This window comes from Necator americanus, chromosome V (assembly GCF_031761385.1).
Source record: "Necator americanus strain Aroian chromosome V, whole genome shotgun sequence".
Classification (NCBI taxonomy): domain Eukaryota; kingdom Metazoa; phylum Nematoda; class Chromadorea; order Rhabditida; family Ancylostomatidae; genus Necator; species Necator americanus.
The window spans coordinates 7985604-8007910 of record NC_087375.1 but is presented as its reverse complement, the minus strand read 5'-3'; the positions used below and the strand labels follow the sequence as shown (position 1 = coordinate 8007910).

At 40.2% G+C, this 22307-nt stretch overlaps 3 protein-coding genes across 4 annotated transcripts; all 3 read right to left on the bottom strand.

The window, feature by feature from the left end:
- Positions 1–380: 380 nt before the first annotated feature.
- Positions 381–4127, bottom strand: RB195_013260 (uncharacterized protein; the record flags this gene model as incomplete). Of its 2 annotated transcripts, XM_064202991.1 has the most annotated exons (7): positions 381–413; positions 466–561; positions 647–734; positions 1020–1142; positions 2800–2879; positions 2929–3119; positions 3980–4127. In XM_064202991.1, 7 exons carry the CDS (start codon positions 4125–4127, stop codon positions 381–383), a joined length of 759 nt encoding a protein of 252 aa, XP_064058872.1. The 2 variants fall into 2 exon arrangements, with proteins under 2 accessions (XP_064058872.1, XP_064058873.1); XM_064202992.1 differs by lacking the exon at positions 3980–4127 and having other exon boundaries at positions 2929–3054.
- Positions 4128–5116: 989 nt separating this feature from the next.
- RB195_013259 (uncharacterized protein) lies at positions 5117–16296 on the bottom strand (the record flags this gene model as incomplete). The annotated part of the gene is made up of 4 exons (XM_064202990.1): positions 5117–5155; positions 5262–5320; positions 7761–7889; positions 16260–16296. The coding sequence occupies 4 exons, from the start codon at positions 16294–16296 to the stop codon at positions 5117–5119; spliced, it is 264 nt and encodes an 87-aa protein (XP_064058871.1).
- Positions 16297–19455: 3159 nt separating this feature from the next.
- On the bottom strand, positions 19456–19809 carry RB195_013258 (uncharacterized protein; the record flags this gene model as incomplete). Its single annotated transcript, XM_064202989.1, has 1 exon — positions 19456–19809. One exon carries the CDS (start codon positions 19807–19809, stop codon positions 19456–19458), a length of 354 nt encoding a protein of 117 aa, XP_064058870.1.
- Between the last annotated feature and the right edge of the window lie 2498 nt (positions 19810–22307).

The following is a 22307-nucleotide window of genomic DNA, read 5'->3' as shown; positions in this document are numbered from 1 at the left end:
TAAATAGGAATGGTTCAAGAAAAATTTTATTCATTTTACGAGTTCTTTCCACCCTAGCGTATTTTCCCTCAAATTTTTTGAGACTTTCAAACAGTTTTCGAGATGCACTCCGTTTTTTCTCCACAATGTGTTTCTGTTAACAACCCTCCAATCCGTACAGCTATGCGGACTCGTGGCGATTTCCCGGTATTTTCGTATGTACGTCAGAGAAATTGTATTACAAGAATTGATCATGGGAATGAATACTGCTAAACAGTAAAATTATTGTTATTCTTGATCAATTTATTTCAAATGTTCAGAATATGAAGCAATAACTAATCGAATTAAATTGGAGGATCTCTAAATTCTTCCACTGAGAAATTGAAGCTTCTACGTCCCCATTAGATCTTCCAAGATTTCTCCGATGCATTTTCCTGTGCCTCAATTGTAGTATGGTGTATCGTTTCGCTAAAATAGCGCTAATACCTCTCTGCTTTCGCTTCGTTCATCAATGCTAGCAGGTTTCATTACTAGTGCCGTTTTTCCGGTCATACGTTTCCGGTTTCCTTCTCGAAATTTCACCTGATAACAAATCTTGTTGAAGTATCGCACGCACTACATAACTGTCATGTTCAACACGAGCACGCTGTAAGAAGGTATAACCGACCTTCTTCTGAGAATCTCTTCTGGATGTCCTACTTTGGTCACGTTTTCGTCTCTCTGGCTTTGTCATATTGTTTCGAGTTACCACTGCGCTATAAATCACGGTGTTACAACTACAGTCGGAGTGAAAGTATAGTCCACTCACGGTCAAAACGACATGAACCACGGTGCAGGTGCATAAGCGGGTGCGCTCCAAGCAACGCGTTGAAGATAACGGTTGGAATCGAGGTGGAACCATTCCCAGATGAGCCACGCTAGTATGGGTCCCCACTCGATCCTAATCGGTACGCTCCACCGCAGCGCTTCGAGTGCAGCCGCTTACGCAACAGCGCCGTGCTTCATTTCGTTTTGATACTACTATAAATATGTTGGCAAACTTTTGGGCCTTTCCAAGCGGAACCACAATCACATCAGTGGAGGATCCAGATTCAATCCTAGTCTTCTTGACATTCATTTGCGCCTTTTTCTTCATATTCATAGGCAATCGCAAGGAATCACCACTGAATTACTAATGATCACTTGTTAAAGAGTGTGGGCGTAGCACACACGATAAGAGGTTCCGCTGTGACCGCACGATCGATCGTTAGCCCGAAACCGCCCTAGTGCCAACCAAGCCTTTCATGCCTTTTTGATCGATAAATTGGTAAAAAAAAACTTGTTTGGGAAGATAAAAACTTTGACCTAATTCCCCGCAAGTTATCGCACACGCTAGACCCGCGTTCATGAACCTCAAACGATTCTGAATTAAAATGAAGCATTGGCACATAACATGCTTTGAAGACATCACCCCACAAATCTGAACTGGTACGGATTTCCGGTGGCGTATTCGTATACGAGATCGTAGATTATTGCGAGAAGAGTGATTCCGTTCATTTCTTCCTAATTGCCGTAGAAAACGGACCGGAAGATACGGCTTCGAACGCGCACTTTTTTCCACAAGGAGTTCGATTAGAGCGCGCCAGCCTTGTGCACGCGCCGCATCTTCCCGGGCGTTTTTTACGGCAGTTGGGAAAAAATGGACGGAATCACACTCCTTTCCATAATCTACTATTACGTATACGAATACTTCACCTGAAATCCGTACCACTTCAGATTCGTGGGGTGATGCCGTTAAGAACCGTTTGAGGTTTATGGACGCACATGCGGCCCTGCAATGACTCGGCGAACGAATTGATTAACGAAGTTAGCGCTTTTCCTCATATACAAGTCTGGCACCAATTTATCGATCCGGAAGGATGAAATACTCGGTTGCCACTAGACGAGACTCGAACTTCCGTTCGATCGTACAGCCACAACACAACCTCTTTTCGACGGTGCTACGCCTGCCTCCATACACTTTATACAAAACAAAAGTGAAATGCTATGAATAGTAAGAGGAAAGGGTCTCCTAGGAGCTCGTCACACTTTTTGCAGGAAGACCAGCACACACCTTCACTGAGCACCAAACGCAACACCTCTTCGAGTGATAAGTAAGATGATGAAGATGGTTCGTCATTGTGGATTAACGGAAGGAGAAATGGTTAATAGAACTATCATAAAAATAGACAACCAAGGATTACCGGAGATACCGACAAAATTTTTTTTTTGGGACAGAAGTTAGCAGCTGTGCGAAAGTCAAGTTTAGCAATAGCCAAGATTGTTGACAAACTTTATTACGGCTAACGAAGGCGACAACGCCGAAACATTAGCCGTAATTAAATTTTTTGACAATCTTGGTTGTTGCTTAAATTCGACTATCAACAAGTTAGCAGCTGTGTTGTATCACTGCTCCAGTGGTGCATGCATATAGTGCAAGGTTTTGGAGTAGGTCTTCCTAAATCGGCTTATCAAACATCGGAAAGAAAAACCTGTCATGAGTAATCTGGCCTTCGTCCTGGTCAACGATTGACCAGGAGTTATCAGAAGTGTGACTGAAGTGTGGAAGCGGTTTTCGATGCAGTTAACTTTTCTGGACTTCGTCGTCGCCTACGGCTCTCTTTATCGAGATTGTCATCTCAAAGCGCATCGCAAAGGCTTCATGGAAACTCCGTAAGCTTAAAGGCAGCACACCGCAAATCTGATGTGGTGAAGGAAAAGCTAGAGATGGGGATGTAGATTGTAGGATCCGGGGTGGTTCCTCTCATCTGCCCTCATCCCCTCATGAATTAATCAACTAACGGTGATAAGTCTTCCTTCTGAGTAGACTCCACAATGCTATCTTCTTCTGGCATTCTTGTTGAGCTGTCAAGTGAACGGGACTGAAGAAATTCAGTGAGCTCAAGATTTGTGATGGAAAACACTGCTAACCGATTTTCCAGCTGCCTCCCGCTCTCTGAGAGACTTCGCCGACTTGGCGATTCTTTTGCAAGTGATCAGAGCAGTTGTAACGATGAGGAGAACGAGTGCGTTCGCTCCTATTAGAAGAGAGGTCATTGGAGCATTGATGAGATGGCGACCGCCTCCAACTTCTTCGTAAGCTAAACTGAGTTCAGTTGTGGCTGCAACCTTCGAGTGATAAAGAAGTAAAGAAAACAAAACAACAGTGGTTGCTATTGAAAAGATCTCCTATCACCAGCTTTTTCCGTCATATATATATATATATATATATATATATATATATATATATATATATATATATATAATGTGTGTGTTTGTTTGTCTGTTTGTTTGTTTGTAAGAATCAAATCTCCTTTTGCGAACTTTGATCGAATTCAGATCGTGCAGCAAAATTTATAGCTTAAATTAGTCACTTTAACAGATCCAAACAGCTAATCAAAACTCCATATAGCATCTTATTATGCCGAAGTTCATTGGAAGTCGAGCAATAGAATCTTAACACAGTCTATAATCGAACCCTTCACATTACACAAAAAACTCTCTCTGTTGCTCACCCAAATCGTTTGCCCACGAGGTTCAGTTGGTTCGAACGCTGGGATTTAGTGCCTATTTTCGCCAAGTACTTATCCAGGACCGACATCTACGTTAGCTTTTCACTATAGAGCAGACCTGAGGATCGCTGCTTGCGTTCCACACTCTTCATCTGATAAATCCTTCTTGGAATACACCTTTGTCGAAATTATCAAATAGTGGCCGAGAATATCTCGAATAGCCCGGATGGATCCATGAGTGTCTAGGAAGACACAACACACGCGGTTACTCAGCTGTGCAGGAGCTCACACAAGTTAAGTAATCTCTTACATTTCACTTTCAAAAAGTTTGAAGTTTAGCATATCACGAAACTGACGTGTAAATCATGCCTAATTTCCTCTAATCCTGAAAAACAGCGTGGAAAACGGCGTTTCTTCCCGAGACGTAAGTAAAAATGTCTCATGCCCCTGTGCGCCGTCCACGAGCGCACGGTAGAAGATCAATGAGGACTTCTCGCCAGCCCATTCAGTTAAAGCGAATGAATAGGCTGCTGAAGGGACCGGCACGTATTCCAGTGGAGCGAGTTCAAACGTAGCTCGTAGGAAAAACGCCGTTCCCACGCCATCTACCAGGACCATTCGGAGGAAATGAGTGGAGATACGCGCTTACTCTTAGTCTACACTCCGAGCTCCAAATTTTCCAACAGGTTTAAGAATTACGTCAGTTTCGTTCTTCTCCATTTTTGTGGACCAGGAATGGAATGACAGATTTAGGAATATACTATACGAAGCCATGGTAACTTGATTTCATTACTGGTTCCGTTATACTTTGCGATATTTTCCACCCACTATATTTTAGCATTTAAAAAATAATCTGATTTTACGACAAGTGACCGAGCAAGAATACCTTTCAAAAAAAGCCGTGAAAGAAAGCAGAATTTTTGTAGAGTGAGAGGACGGGAGGAATACATAACTAACAGAAAACGGGAGGGAAAATTTACGAAAAAGGAGGCAAACCATCAACGAATTCCCTTCGACTATCGTTCTTTTATGGCTGCTATAATGGTTCTTGTTGAGGGAACGGAAATTTCCGGATGATTGAAGTTTAGGAGCAAATAAGTAGACATGGTTCAATAGATACATATAATTTTTACATTAAACTATGAATTGAGCATTTCTTTAGCACGACAAAAATTTTGGAGAATCCCTTTAATCAACTACAATCATTAAGTTTTCGTTAAAAATTTTATCACCGTATCGTTCAAGGATCCAATAATTTGGGAATGAGATTTTTTTTCATCACTTTGTGAATGACAAATTAATTCGACTGATCCCAACTGATCGATAATTAGAATTTATCGGAATTAGAAGAGGAATCCGGTTCATACGGATTATGAATACAGTGCAAGAGAACGGGAAATTGAAAGGAAAATTCAAAAAATTACATCATTTCCGAACCAATAGAAGTCACTAGTGTTACAGTACATCTCATCGTTAAATTGAGTGACAAAAAATGAATTTAAAAGATATCTATACAAACGTTGCACATCATAACCACATATGCTCATCAATAAACAACAATTTTAAAAATTTCGACAAAAGTCACAAACATTGAGAATATTATTGAGTCAGGCAACTGATGTGGCACCTTTGAACAGGACCGGCTTCTGAAATGTCTTCCAAGTACACACGATAAACGCAGGCATTCATAGCAATTTATTTCATAAAAAAAATTGACATATATTCTAATAAAAAAAAACTAATAATACTCACTCGATGAGGCGTGACAGGCTGAACGGACACAATTGGAGTACCCGATTCGGAGATAGATACTGCAAGACGAAAAAAAAGATTGAGAGGATCAGAAAAAGCAGCACTTGCTGTGCACTTGCACTAATATACTTATGCACTTCCCAGACTCAGTGATAGCTTGCTTGCAGCGGCTTCAAGGGCAGCATATCACGAAATTGGTGCCACTGGAAAAAGTGAGGGAAAAGATAGAGTTTCGGGGAGTAGATTACGAATAGGAGCGGATAGGCCTGCCTCAATTCAGCATAATTCTCATGAAAATAGGCGCGCGTGGGAAACTAAAACTTTTGTCCCTACGAGGCATGTTAGAACGCGTCCGTCCTCCTGTACACGCTTCGGTTCTCTTAGCAGCCAGTTGATTGGTTCCATTTGAATAGGCTGCTGCTAAGGAGACCTCATTGATTTTCGACCACTCGCTGGTGGCTGCGACGCATGTGTAGGGGCGGTGCGTTCTCAAGTACTTCGTAGGAACTGGGACCGTTTTTCACGCTGTTTTTCAAGACCTTATATTGTCTAATAGGAGGAATTGAGCAGAGCCACACTCATACTCGCAATCTACACCTTCAACTCTATATTTCTCCCCAGTTTTCCCAACAACGTCACTTTCGTGATGAGCTGCTTTTAAACACAATCAATCTCTCGTGGATAAAATAAGGTTCGGATTCAATTTTTTTGCGATACCTCAGGACATGTCACCCTTGTAAACGCGCAACGTCCGCGAGACGTTCGCTACGCGTCTCGCGGACGTGGCGCGTAAGGGCGATTAAGGAGAATTAAGGATGACTGTGCTCATTATCTAGAACCTGAACTCAATATTGTCAATTTTGTGATGTTCTGTCTTTAATATCTTTGGAAATCCTGTCGAACGGGCTTTGTTATACGCCGAGCACGAATAAAATACTCGGATAATTCTCAATAATATCGATTTTATCAAATTCCTGGCTGTTGCACACTTTCTTCTTGAGCTCAGTGAAATCTTGTCAGGTTCGGGTCAAAAATGCTCCGTTTATGGATATTAGCCGCCCCGGTTACTTTTTTAAGAAGCAATTTTCTCGATTTTTTTCCGTTTTGGGAGGTAATGACAGGCTTACGAGGTCTCTGCATTACGTCATTGAAAAAAATGCAGCAATAAAATGCAATCTGCAATATTTCTTCCACGACTAGATATTTCTGCGAAACTAACGAAACACGGATATAATACGCGGATAATTCTCAATAATATCCTGATTTTTTCGGTTTTCTGACTGCTGCGCATTTTATTCTCAGGTTCAGTGAAATCTTGCCAGGTTCGGGTCTAAAATCCTCTGTTTACAAATATTAGCCGTCAGCTCCGCTCTGGTTACTTTTTTTTCTGATTACTCAGCTTATTTTTCGCAGTTTTCTTGATTTTTCTCGATTTTTTTTTTGTAAACTTTTGGGAGATGATGACCGGCTTACGAGATCTCTGGATTACGTGGGAAAAAGTACAATATTAATGTGCAATATGCAATATTTCTTCCAATAGTAGATATTTCTGCAAAACTAGTAGCATCTCCGTAACGCTGCCTTTGAAATGCGTTTTCTGACGAATACGCCGTGCACTTTGTGGCAGCGAGAAGAGCTTTGGTACTCGAAAATTTTGTTATTAGCCGGTTCGAACGATGTGAGATGGATTTCCTCGAATGTCTCGTCATACCCTAAAAAGGCTACCCGTTCAGGCGACTTGTACGACTTTGCTGTGGAATCAATACTATTATCTTAGTCGTTAGCAAAGTTCTGAACGTGTCTGATAATATGTTGAAACAAATATTTGAAAAAGAATAAAGTTTGCAAAAAATTTGAAAAAAAATTCTAAGCATGAGCTTCTGACTCTGCCTTGCAAGTTTCTAACGTTACTCGAACAATTCATCGATTCATTATTCTAATGAAAGAAAAAAATACTATTCATAAATTCATAATTCTATTCAATCCTTTAAACGAGACGCAATTCCATTCACCTTAAATAGCCTAACCTATCTTTTCACATTATCCTAAATGATGTTCTCTAACGATCTAGAATTCTGCCGAAAATTAGAATTTTTTGCTCGACTTCAAAATGAAATTTATAATTTTTGAGGAAGTACTAAATTATTATTTTGACATTCGTCAAAACTAGACGTTAGTAAAGTCTTGAAGGTCTGATAATGCGCTGAAATAAACATTCGGAAAAAAAAACTTGCAAAGAAATCGAAATCAAAATTCTAAGCATCTGCTTCCGGCACCGGCGTGAAGTGAAAGTTTCAAACGTTAACCGAACAATCCTTCGATTCATTATTCTCATGAAAGGAAAAAGAACTAAAATACAATACAATTACCATAAAAATAAAATAAAACCAGAAAGCCGAAAATATGATAATAGGAGGAATCGACGCCCATTTTCCTTTTCCTCACTTTCAGAATACAAAGAAGTAGGACATAAAGCATCGAAATGATCAGCACTCTAACCTTGGACACTCCTCGGATTCAGCTTCACCAGCTCCTCATCGGTGGATCGGCCTGCTCGCCAAATTCGCTTCACTTCCGCACACCAGTTTGTTACGTAACACAAAAGACAGAGTATGGGGATCACCACGCCTGTGAATGATAACTGATGAGAATAATCTCTGCCATATTACAAATAATAAATATCGAATAAAAAATCAGTTGCAAGTTGTGTCATCCTTTTGCACGCGCCGCGTGCATAGGCGAGCGGTCGCGGGTCAATGAGGGGTCCACGGCAGCCTACTCAAGTAAAACCAATGAAAAGGCTGCTGAAGGTTCCTCATTCCAGTAACGTCCTAATATGAACTACTAGGACGCTGCTGAAATGAGGAAGATTTGTTAAAAATAGTTAAAGGCAGCGTATCACGAAATTATGGAAACCTTAGGGAGAACGTAAAGATAGGGTTGTAGATTATGGAAGCAAGCGTGACTCCGCTTAATTCCCCTAGTCGTCGTAAAAACCGCGTGAAAGAATTCGTTCCTTCTTACAAAATCAGTTACAACGCGCCACCATTGTGCACGCACCGCGTCCATAGGCGAGCGGTCGCGATCAATGAGGGGTCCTCAGCAGCCTACTCAAGTGAAACCAATTAAAAGGCTGCTGAAGGTACCGGAGCGTATACAAGGGCGCGCGTTCTAACGCTCGTCGTAGGAACTAAAGCGGGTCGCACGCCGTTTTTCCGGACGACTAGGGGAAATTGGGCGGTTCGTTTCCGTAATCTACAGCTCGAACTCTACGCTTTCTCCCAGAGTTTCCACACCACGCTTGCTTCGTGGTATCCCTTTCGCCTAATAATAAATTGCTAAGGGGTAGGTAGATTGGACGAAATTAGGAAAGAAATAAAAAAAAATCGGTAAAAAAAACCTGTCGACACAAAATTTTGGAAAGATTGCCTTGTATCGTATCTATAAAACAGACGTTACGTTACGTTCGTTTCCGTAATCTACCTAACCCGAACTCTATGACCACAAAACATCACCAGGAAAAAATTTAGTAAGAAATTTAGGAGGAAAACTTTAAACAAGCGTCAGCGAAATTGCATTCACGTTCAACTATGATTTATTTATTTAGTGCACCAATGGTGCACAAAAAGAGGGAAAAAAGGAGAAAGACATATTGCCTGAGACAGAGCAGAGAATATAAAAAAAATCCTGACTAAATTTATTGCCAATGGAGCCTGACACAGTCCTTCTCTTGGCGGATATTAATACACCTTGGAACAAAAGTAGTGTCCAGGGGGCTTCCACTGAGCCGCAGAGAGGATTAGTAACAAACTTCATCAACAATACATTTCAATTTACTCGCTGCCATCAAAGTTTGGGAAAAAAAGAGCGAGTGGAATTTATGTCATCAAAAATCACAGAAAAAAATCGTTATCCGCAGAAAAATACTGATAAGGATGGATAATGAGAGGAATAGTGATGAATATTAATCAGCTACACATATTCGAATGCTCCTCACCAGGACCTTACTTATTACCGGCACTATAGTTGAGTAGAGTGAAGCGTAGGAGATCAAATCTTATCCATATATCCAAGTAAAAACCCACATAGGCATACGAATGAATTTTTTTCTGTTTCGAAAATGATAAATTCTTTTTTGCGCCGATTTTGGACTGATGCTGATGTTAATCAAAGAAGATTCTAGCAGAAGACTTTTGTGAGCAGAAATTTTTGTTTCACGGAATCACCTCGATCATCGTGACTCAAGCCCCTCCTTTCAACCCTTATTGAGGCTGTGATTTTGTTGTCAACATTATTTCACTAAGCTTATGACGGATATACGGTAGTTTTATCTTAGAGATGATGATGAGGTTTCTCAACGCCTAGTTTTTCTTACATAACCATGAAGCCGCCCTTGCCAACAGAAATTTTAGTTGTAGTAAATTTGTTATTGTTTTAATTTTAGTTGTGCGGAACAATTCGAAATTTAATTTTTTTTCCCTGCTGCAAGGTTGGATGTACTTCGTAGAGCACGTATTCAATAAAACAAGGGCGGAGGTTACGAAAATCCAGAACGCTCCCAAAGATGAATTTGATCTTTGAAGCTTAAGGGCATCACCTCACAAATCTGAGGTGGTACAGATTTCAGGTGGAGTATTCGTATACGGGATGGGAGACTATGGAGAGGTGGGCGATTCCGTCCATTTCTTACTTAGTGCCGTAAAAAAACGGCCCAGAAGATACGGTTTCCGGCGTTCCAGCGTGCTATTTTCTACAATGAGTTCGGCTGGAGCGCGCCAGCCCTGTGCGGCGCCGCATCTTCCGGGCCGTTTTTTACGGCAATTAGTAAGAAATGGACGGAATCACCTCCCTCTCCGTAGTCTCCCATCTCGTAAACGAATACTCCACCTGAAATCTGCACCACCTCAGATTCGTGGGGTGATGCCTTTAAGGAAATTGTTAATTTAATTCCATAAATTTCTTATTTTCCACTAAGTTTTTGATAATTTCCTATGGGCTCTCTTTTGAGGCGGAAATTCTACACACCAGCATCGAATAGAACTATTTATAAATTGTTTCTCATAAACTTCCCATTAGAAAAAATCCATCCACAATGGAGGAAAAAGTATAATGGAATAGAGATATTCAGTAAATGTAATTGTTTTAAATTCTAATTCTAATTCTATGGCAGAGAACCTCAAAAAGCTGTCGCCTTGTGTAAAAATAAATGTCACAAAAATAGACATTCCGTCCTTTTAATAAATCACGTTACAGTATGAAGCAGGAACATGTCAATTCTTCTATTCAATTCCCGCGTGCGCCAGAAAACAACATGTAATGAGTTGAGGAATAAGTCATGAATGTTTTTTTTTTCGTGAAAATGGAAAATAGACAGAGAAATACAAAAAAATTGTCTTTAAAATGTCATACACAACTCAATAAAGGGTATTCTCACTCTTATGTAATTTTCTCAATTTTATAAATTTCTCTTTCTGTTTTTTTTAAAGATAATTGAAGTGGGATATCCATTGAACACATGTGGGAGCTTCTGGCACCATTTTTTGCGTTAAATCGAGACGACAGGGTTGTCTAAATTGAAATTGGTGCTATTTCTAGAGAATAAAAAGTTACATGCTTGAAATATCACCCACCGATTGCTCACGACTAAAAAAAAATACAAAAAAATGGAAATCAGTCTTGACCTCGAAAACTGAACTTAGACCGCTTAGTCGACTAATTACAGTGGGAGCGAACAAAAACTCACTTTTTTCTGATAAATCTAACGGGATTTTTCCCACGCGATATTTTCGTATTTTTTCATACTTTTTCACATCTTTCTCCTCCTTCTTCTAATTTTTTTCATGTCTCATTCAATCCCCTTCGTACAGAATACAAATATGACAAACAGCTTCAGCGACCTTATCACCCCGATTAAATGCAGATGAAAAAACAATCAGAGGTGTTAAAAATGCTCTGGTTTGCTAATTTCACATTAGATTTCAGAAAAAAAAGACGTAATAGAAAAAAATCAGAAAAAAAGACTTGACAAAATTAAATAGTTGATGAAAACAATGATGTAGATTCTGGAAAAATTCTCTACTCAACGATCATAACGCTTTGAAAACATTTTCTATCTCTGTAGACATTTTTGAAATTCTTTATCGAATGAAATAAGATGTTCCGAAAACAATTTTTATTTCTATATGCATTTTTCACGCATTGAAAAGGAAAAATCCCCATGACTCACGTTTTAAAAGGCAACCACGTCAACTCAATACTTGAACCTGCTTCCCAGTGGTAACTGGCGGCTCACTTTCCATAAACTTATCTCGCAGCATCAGGATATAAAGGATATAATTAAAGGGATTAAATCAATTAAAAGGATGTAGAGGATGTAATTAAAAGGATTAAATTAATTAAAAGGATATAAAGGATATAATTAAAAGATACGAAATTTGAACGAAGAGTGACGAAGAACGTGTTCAACAGCCTAATCTTTGGAGTACAATGAGGAACGAGGCAGCAAGGGAGAAAGAAATGGAAAATCCCCTGGATCGAGTTCGCGACGAGTCTCTCCTTTCTTAGTGGATGAAGTTGAATCGTAGCGTAACCACGACTACGGCACAAAAATAGAAGAAAAAAGAAAAGAAAGAAGAGAGAAAGGAAAGAAAAGAAGAAAAAGAATCATTTTATGTAATTATTTAATTGTAACCAACCTAATTTTATGCAAGTGGTGAGCGTTTTATTTTTCAATGTGAAAAATCCACATCGAAATAGGATGGAATGCACCTCCAAAAACATTTTTGCATTCCGCTCCCGGATCCTTACGTTCCCTGGTGATGGATTTGCATGAAGTTTGGTCCTCGGTGTATCCGTCAATACTTCACATCAAAAATCCACTACACGAAAAAAAAAGAGTCCGGCGAAAACTCGGGCTCGGGGAAGCGATAGAGCTGAGCTGTTGTCCACACTTCATTGCATATCGCTCACATATTACTTCCGCTTCTTTACTCCGTTAACGTATGTACGTAGGACGGACTTCAAAAATGATTACACAGTTCTTTTTTGCACTGAAAATGTTTTTGAGTGGATTTTTCGAAAAAATTTTCACTTATGAAGTCAAAAAGTTATTTCAAAATTCGAAATGAATAATTCAAAAACATATGCACCACATTTTCACGGGAGATAGGGGAGTAACATTTTAAAGCAATTGTCTGAAATGATGTGCTTCTTACGCTTCGTTTACCAGAACGCCACGGAGGCAGAAGCGGAACATTTCGTTACTAATACAACTTGAACCGCTCAATACTTATTACCAGTACTTTGGAGTAGAAGATATGAATGAAAATAGATTATAGGAAAGGATAGTTAAGAATTGAGAGATGTAAACAATATAAAAAATAGAAAGAAAGAAATATAAATACATAGAATGGAAATATAAAGAAAGAAACTTGAAACATAAAGAAGAACGCTATTTTCACTTCACAACTAGTCTTAAGAAAGCAAATAACAATAGGTGTGAGTGAAAAAAAATCTCCGAAATGAGAAGAAAGGGAACGCTATGCGGACCTACATATAAAATTTAAATCCGTATAGGGAACTGCTATAATTCAGCGGAAAAACTCAAATTTTTCCACACTTCTCCAAAATCGATTCATTCCGAGAGGAAAAAAAATTGTGAATAAAATTTATTTGATATAGTTGTTGGCGGCACGATAAGTACCAAAAAAAATGTTTAGATAAAAAAAAAGGAGAGAGAATACATAGTTTCGCCGCCTCTGCTTATCCGCAACGACGCGTTGTTCATGAGCATCTCAGTAATAGAATTAACAATTATTTAATTATTTAGGCTGTATATGTAAATATAAATAAACTACTAAATCGTCCCTTGCTTTATTGTTCGCGTGACTCATCCCTGCTTATTCTCATTCTACTCTTTTCTCGTTGCTGCATTTTCTATCGTTCATTTGTATTCATTCCTTGCCTCTTACTCTGGGCACGCATTTGAGCGTAATAAATAAATAAATAAATAAATATGACCTTAAAATGGATATAAGTATGTAGAAATTCGATTTTAAACGCTAAATTCATATATTCATAAATTCATATTCATCCGTTCAACATTCATATATTCATATCCATGTTAAATTCGTATTCACATTCATATTCATGCGCCCTTCTGAGATTCCGAGATTGATGAGAGCACAAGCAGTTGCCCTCATCAATCTCGGAAGTTCGAAGTAACCTAAGTATCTTAACCCCCGTTAACCATCGGTAATCCATAAGAACAGCGATTGTCATAACCATGTTTCATCAGAATGGTTAATATTTCTTGAATAAAATTCTTCAAAAAAAAGACAGAAATAAACTGGAGTTAATTCTTCAAAAAGAAAGAAAGAAATTGAAATAATTCTTTCAAAAGGAATACAGTTATTCCAATTCACTTCTGAAGAAGAAGCTAACGGTAGAACCCAACTATGAGTGGCGTAGACTCACAGGAAGAAACACGAGTGATTCTTCCTGAACAAATCCCTTCCGGAAGCACGCAGTCATTCCTACCTCCTACGCTTTTTCATCTCAGCACATTAATTAGAAATGAGTTCTTCGAGGAGAAAAAAATGTCGAATGAAAAAGATCTCAATTGAACAATGGCATAAGGAAACAAAAGTGCATTCAACGGAGATGGAGGTGGGGGAAAAACCGCAGCCAATGGGGGTGGAGAGTGGAAAAAAAGTGCAGGGGAACGGAGATGAAGAAAGGGAAAAAAAGCACAGGGGAACAGAGATGGAGGAGAACTTGAAATCGAGAAAGAGGGAAAAGTCTGAATTTGCAGGTACACCTTCCATAAACACAAGTATGTACTGGAAAAAATTGTTTGTGCTGCTCAAATGTACACGAATAGGAAATTGACATAAGCCGAAAATAAGAAGATGAGCGGTTTCGCATCATAGTGAAAAGATTATTTAACTGCTTCAGAATTCCTGAAAATTATGAAGGATAAAGATTTTTCCTGAAGTGAGCGAAACGCTGAACACTTTCTTTCTTTTAATCACTTGAAAAAGTTTAAGAAAAAGTTGGTGATGGCTCGAGAGAGGTAGGACAATTCATATGAGAAATTTAAAAATCCACATCAATTTCAATTTAATTTAACCAACTCATATGGGAAATTCAGAAAAAAAAGTAAAAAAAAATCCAATAAATATAAAGTATAAAAACAAAACATAAAATTGAATTGTTAGAAATTGAAAAAGATATGGACCACTTCATCACTTGACGCTTAGTTGGCTCACTGGATGCGCCTAGTAGTGGAGTCGCAGAACTGATGAGCTAAGGAGAAGTAGAACAATTCATATGGGAGTTTTTTTTCGATTGAAGGATAAAAATAAATAAAAAGAGTAAAATAAATAAATAAAACACTGCATAAAATTAAATTACTAGAACTTAAAAAAGGCGTAGGAGGCATGGAGTTTTTGCATCGAGTCGGCCAAGTAAGTGTGTAAGAGGCAGGAAATAGAATTTCCATGGCATGGCCCATACCTTTTTCGGTTTCTAACCATTCGATTTTATGTTTTGTTGTTTTTAAGTTTGTTGACGCATGAATGACGCACGAATGAGCGAACGGCCGATAGCGAGGGGATGAAAAATGGAGATTAGCTAAAAATATCAAACGCATCTCTCTACCTGATCACTTGGATACATACAAACACAGAAAAACACAGACGTTCCCCAACATCGCAGTTAATGCGAGCTTCCGGCGCATTCGTCAACGATTTCAAATCAAATTCTGGCTGTCAAAAACAGCCTCTGTAAAGGCAATCACAGAGTCCTATCAACAGTATACGGAAAACTTCCCCCACTTCTTTTCCATTTGCTTTTTACAGCTTTTATCATGATTTTCGTATGTTTCATGGATGGAACTATATAGACTTGACAAAGTCCTTCACACATTTGCCATTTGTTTTGCTCCTCTAAGATCTCAGTCTCCAGGGATTCATGTTCTGCCCATTTTTTGTGAAGCTATGAAAGAGTAGCGTTTCGTGAAAATGGAAACATAATAAAACCCCTGAACCCGTTCTAGATGAAAGTTAACTATGCATAGTTACATAAAAGGGTAGAAATTCGATCCCTACAAAGTTTAGTCTTTCGGGAGATGCCGTGAAACCAGGAAGAACTCCAGAACCACTAAGAAGAAGTCTTCTTCGTATTACGACTACGAAAGATGAAAATCGTACATAACTATGGAAAAATGTGATAAGAATTAGATCATTACAAGGAGAGAGCTTGGAGGCGAGCTGAGGGCAGGATGAAAAAAGAAGAAAACTAATGAGAAATGACCTCATTCAAAAAAAAAAGGAAAAAATGACTGTCTAATCCGGCGCTATGTATCTCGATAAGGAGAACGTGGTAGGGGATTTAGAACATACCTTATAGCTTTAGTCTATCGGTCATGGGTTCTCTAAGACCAATGCTTAGGTTTCATAGACGTTAGTAACAGACCTTCGTACTTACCTGCAGACCTTTAGCTCATACCTTGAGAACTTTTGCTTATTCCACACTAAGATCGACCCCCCCCCCACTCGAATCACGCTGCGCCCGTAATTCAATTCATGCACTAATAGAAATAATTTTAAAAAATAAAAAGAAATCAAAAATCAGAAAGAAGAGGCTCAGAAAGTTTTCCGCATACTATAGAGAGAGCTCAATGCACTCCTTCACCGGGAATCCGTCGTGTCCACATTTTTTACGCTAACTGTATTCTGATAAACTCTTTAGGTTCGTCGTGATGTGAAACCAAAAACAAAGTCGAGTACGCCGTGATGTAAAAGAAGATTTTGGTTAACGTATTATAATATGAGCTAAAATTGCAATTCCTGCATTCCCTCTACCTTGCGCTATATCTACGGCAAAACCTTGGGAAGTGTGGAATAGATGCGAGCCGATCGACATTACCGGGCGATGATGGATAATCTAACTATAAGTCAACTAAAGAAATGTAAGAATCCATTAATCACTACGTACTGCATGCCTGGTGGTGTGGCGATCGTGTAGCAGCCATAACGTCGAGATCTCCGCAGGCGACAATTCATTCACCATTATATAAGCTCTCCGATATCAGTTCATATAACTACACACTAAAAGTAAAAAAGCAGTTTCATAAAAAATAAATCAACAACAATAAATAGAAACAATAAAAGGTCTAAAACACAGTTAGATGCATCATCAGACAAGAGGAAAATATGCCAAACAAATCGATAGTGTGAGGAACCACTTCGTGAGTATTGTTCCATAATTTTCATAGGATAAGTAAAGTATTTTGTAGTAAACTTTGTCCAATTATGGACTTAAATAGTTAGTCTGATTTCACCCTCTTCGAACATTTTTTTTCGGAACTCTAATACAATACACATGCGCAATTATAAAAAAGTTTCAACTTTTCATTATAATAAAGAAAAAAATACTTACGAATTCGTTCCCATGCGAAATCATTGTGGATAACGACTGCGAACAAATGGAAGTTCTGTAAGTTAAAATGTTGGAGACGTCCTGGAGGCAACACAAAAGGGTCTAGCACAAAATAAAGAGGGTTTAACTATGGCAAAAATAATATAAAACAACAATCGGTATTCAAGCACAATTACAAGAAGAAGATTCACGCGAAAAAGAAGCTACGGGTCGTCAGATATAGAGAGGAAGGGCACACAGGTGGTTAACTCCGCTTTTTGGATTTCGGGACTTATCAACATACGATGTTACGATGTTGTTTTTCAAGAGAGCACTTGAACACAAAGTTCATGAAATGGTTCATAGTTTCAGGCAACTTTTCGTAGACATATTTGTAATCCTATTTGTTCACAGAAGGAACTAAGATTCCGAAGACTTCGGATGAGGCGTCTTCCGCGTTTTTCTGCTATAGCTTCCGTGCTCATTTTATCGCTTAGTTGTTAGTGCACAGCAGAAGACCCTATGGATGATAAGAAGCAATGTGAGGGATATTCCGAGAATGGGTAATATACAACCCAGTTCGATGATCCTTGCTCCTGTCCACGCGGTAAGAGGAGGTCATACGGGGGCAAAATGTAGGTTGGGGAGGTACTCAGTGGCGATCTTATTTCTCGACGCTCTAACTTACTTTATTCTCTTACCAAGTTTAGTTTACATTCATAGATCCTCTAAGACTAATGTTTAGGTACTAGCGATCCGAGTGATTTAGTTATTTACTTCGAGAAATAAGGGCGCCACTGAGTGACCGCCTCCAACTACATTTTACCCTCACACTAACACCAGAATAAATTCACATAATGTGTGTCCTGAAATAAATAACCATAGTGATTATGAAAAATGAGCTTCTTCATAGCACAAGCCATTAAGCGGTCACAGACGGCTACAGGTTCCTCTGGCGGTTGCGTCACGGCTCATCACGCTAGAGCGCGACGCCCCGAAAAGGTAAGAATAGCTTATGGAGTTGTGCACTGCGACGAGAATCTGGAAATCTTACGCATATCATCATTTCATCCTCATCTGTCCAGATATTTCGTAACATACAGATTTTTTGCGCTCCGGCGTATCGTTTACTGCATAAGAAGCAGAGGATTTTATTGGTTTTGGACTCCTGTAACGGATAGCTGCACGCAAAGAATTCCAAGACTTAGGTTTACTTGTTCGTCTTCAGGACGTAACTAGAGACCAATTTGTCTAGATTTGAATAGTGCTTTCTTTTTTTTGCTTTGTGGTCAATGAAATTGCACAACTCCGCGCTTCTTGAATGATGCCATTGAACGACATACTTTCATCTGCAAAAAAAGGTGCAGAAATATAGACATACTGAGTTGTAATTTGTAATTTAACTTATTTGCGGGTCATTATTTAGGGAGATCCTCGAGAGTCTATGCAGAAAGTTCTCTTTGAAAGTGGTGATTTCAGCATCAATGCCTAGCTTCACTGGTCACGCAGGAACTAACAAGAAGCGCTGGTTATTTGCATTAAACAGAAGACATCAATGCAACAAAAGGATCGTACTTCTGGTGATATGGTCAGGTCAAAAGGACCTGAAACCTAGTGCAGTTGCACAAACGACAGCGCGGTGAAACCAGCGTGGCTTGTCGTGGGGACCATCATTGGCTCCACTCATCACTGCGATCCTTGTGAGGATAGCGACGGCTCCATCCCTCGATCGCAGCTGCTAATTGCAGCAGGGCTCAGGTAGTTTTGATGCAACTATACTTGCGGACTTTTGCTTCGGGCCATACAATGTTGTTTAAAGGCATCACTCCACGAATCTGAGGTGGTACGAAGTTCAGGTGGAGTATTCGTATAAGGAATAGTAGATTATGGAGAGGAGGGTGGTTCCGTCCATTTCTTCCTAATTGCCGTAAAAAAGCGGCCTGGAAGATGCTGCGTTTGCACAAGGCTGGCGCGCTCTAATCGAACTTCTCGTAGAAAATAGCGCGCCGGAACGCCCGAAGACGTATCTTCCGAGCCGTTTTTACGGCAATTAGAAAGAACTGGACGGAGTCACCCCTCTCTCCTTAATCTACGATCCCGTATACGAATACACCACCTGAAATCCGTGCCACCTCAGATTCGTGGGGTGATGCCTTTAAGGGCAGCATACCTCGAATCTCACCTGAGTTCCTCAGAGGAAAGTATAGAGATGAGATTGCAGATTACCGGATCAAGGGTGATCCAGCTCATCTCTTCCTGATTGCAAAAAACGGCGTGAAAGACGTCATGTCCTACGACAATTTCAGTTACAACCTCTTCTGCGCGCGCTGCATCCGCAAGCTAGCGACCGAGGATTCGCGGAGTCTCTTCACCTCAGCCTAGTCGAGTAAGGCCAATGAATAGGCTGCTGAGGTGACCGGAGCGTGTACATAAAAGAGTCAACGTATCTCGTAGGATTTTTAACGTATCTCGTAGGAACCAAAGCGGTTCGCACGCCGTTTTTTTTTTTACGACGATTAGGGAGAGATGAGCGGAACCAGCCTGGATCCCACAATCTACAACCTCATTTCTAGCTTTACCTTGGGAGAACCATACTTCGTTAGATTCATGCTATGCCGCGTTTAGACTATCGTCCTCCTCCTCCTCCTTCCTAGCGTTTGTCCCGCGTTGTTGCAGGGTCCGCCTTTCTGCTTCTTGTCTTCCATTTGGTTCTATCCATTGCATCAGCCGTACACAAACGCGCATCTATCATATCCAGTTTCACACGGTCTAATCAGCGAATCTTTGGCCTCTCACGCGGCCTCACTCCTGGAACGTCGAGCTTCTGAGCGGTTTTGGCAACAGAATCTTCCTCACGCCGCAAGACGTGACCAAACCATCCCAGTCGCGCCTCCTTCATCTTCTCAGTTATCGGGACGACGCCGAAGATGGAGCGTACAGTGTCGTTAGATACTTTCTCTTTTAGCGTTACACCTATCGTCCACCTCAACATCCGCATCTCCATAGTGTGCAACACTCTTTCCAAGGCTTTCGTTGTCGTCCAGCACTCCCTTCTTCTTAAAATGTCGCCGACCCGTCTGTGTTTGGGTTTCGATGTGTATTCCGCTGAGTCGCGAAGACGGGACATTTTCCTGAGTCGGAAACTTGTAAAGACATCTTTTAAGCGTGCTTTGGATGTTAATCAAGTTCTTGAGCAGCACTGCTTGTCCGAGTCTTTGCTGTTTGTAGCAGAACAATGCAGGAACTAGCATCTTCACAGATCGAAGATCGTCCATCAGTTGGCACGCAGATTCCCCTGGCGGGTGCGAAGGCTGCTCTAGTTCATTTCATCAATCCTTCACTTCAGCGTTTTCCATGTTTACACAACATCCGAGGTACGTGTACGATCAAGTCTCCATTATGTGGAGCCTCCAAATTTCAGACCTCCTTCCTAGCAGCACACGTTCTTCAGAAGAAATAGTTCAAACATAATCATGGCAATCTAGCTCTCTTTAGCCTGAGTCTGTATTCTTCCAAGAAGAAAACAATCCGAAGCTTAAGATGACAGAGGAAGTAATGAAGGGAAGTGGGTTTATGTGCGGCGGCTTGGTGTTGAGAAGATAAAGAACAGCAACATTGATCCAGAAATTCCTCGATGTCGACGGGATCTTTTAAGAACGGCCAAAAGGGAGTGGGGGAGAGGAGGGGAGGGGGGCAAAAAGTGGTCGTAATGACTACCTTAGCAGGTTTCTTGAAGTCTGAGCCACTAAACAAGGTTGGTTGATTTAGGGTGCCCGCGCGCCTATGAACTCTGCGGTCAGCCTTAGCAATTACATTAGCTAGCGTAGTTGGGTCATGAAGCGCGGTACAGTCGCGTAAGCGGCTGCGCTCGGAGCGGCGCGGTTGAACGTATGGATTAGGATCGAGTGGGGACTTCTGCTACCACTATCCATCGCTGCATTTCATAATGGGCTCACGTTGATTCCGACCGCCATCAAAATCGCGCCACTTCGAGCGCAAGCGCTTACGTAACTACACCGTGCTTCAAGTCGTTTCGGCCCAACTATACTATGCACCAACTGTGGAAATAAAGAGAATCACGAGGCAAACGAACGAGAACTGTAAAAATGTACCCTTCAGATTCGAATGCTACAAACGTCAGTGTAAGGTGATAAACGTAATACTAGAACAACCAACCCTGTTTAGTGGCTTAGACCTAAAGAAGTCTGCTTAGCCATTACGAACACTTGTGGCGGCGCTCTCTCCCTCCTCTCTTAACTCTCTTTCCGCCGCTCTTAAAAAACCTCACTGGTTTTAACGAGTTTCTGGATGATTGTTGATATTCTGTCTTCTCAACAGCAAGGGGCCGCGCATAAACCTACTTTTCTTCCTTACTCCCATGTGACACCCACGACCGATACTACAAAAAATATGCGAGACGAAAATATTACGAGAGGAAACTCTGTTGGCTTCGATCTACGGGGTAAACCGCTAGTCGTCTTGTGGAAAGCCTTCGGATTCATAGTTGCTTCAGACTTGTGGTGCGGGGTGGCCTGCTACGTTATGAGTTTCACCACATACGGTAAGTACTAGCTATTGTGGACAGCGTGAAATTTTCCAGTACGAGTAGAAGGGTGAAGGAACCACCTCACTGGGTTTAGGAAGGTTGGAGTACTAGCTCCCTCAACACTTATGCGTAATTTGTCATTTTTACTGAACTGTAACTGTGTCGTATTGAAGAGGAATTTTAAATGAACCAGTATGACCATTTTATGGTTTCAGTAAAGCCAATATCATTGTCATTGTCAAGTAAAACCCATTTAACTGTCTCGTGTTTGCTCGAGAATGAATTACTGAGTACAGTGATGAATTTAACTTCTTCAATTGCCAATTACTCATCAAACTGTTAACAAATATTCGAAAATTTCTACGCATATGTCTGAACGGTTTCGTCTAGGAACTAGAAGAATCTCAACTTCTCATTGCATTTCCTAAAAAAAGAACTTATTAGTGGAAGAGATAGAAAATTGATTAATTCTGCATGTGTAAACAGCACTTACTTTGTGTGCACGTATAGCATGTGAAAACATTTTTTCGAAGTTACGGTACTGCAAATGTACACAAATAATGGACAATGGTGTATAGTCGGACAAAATGAACAAACAAGATAGGGTTATCAGGTAGGATATTTTCTTACTCTTATACTAATTTGACTTCAGAATGTCAAACACTTAACGTCGAGCTAACAATGTGAGTTCTTTACTCTCTATAGAGCTCTAATTAATTATTTGTATCCAGAAATGACTTTCAGATTTCAGTGTAAACAGAAATCGGTCGGATACTGACGGCACAGGCATATAGATATGATATACAGTCGGCGTGAAACGTGTTGTAGCATGAGGGTGCGACGCGGTCTCGATGAGAGCGTGCACACAACTTCCTCTACAGTGTGTGGAAAATTTCCGGACCTGTTTTCATTTCATTTTTTGTACTTCTTTACTAATTTTCTTTGTGAAATAGGGTGTGAATAACCTCAGGTAGTCTTAGAAAAGTTACATTCATTTAGTTTCAGCGTGTTTTTTTTTGCTCATACGATGCCTCTAACATCCTAGTTTGTAGAGATTCAGCTTGTCCCTTTTTTGTGTG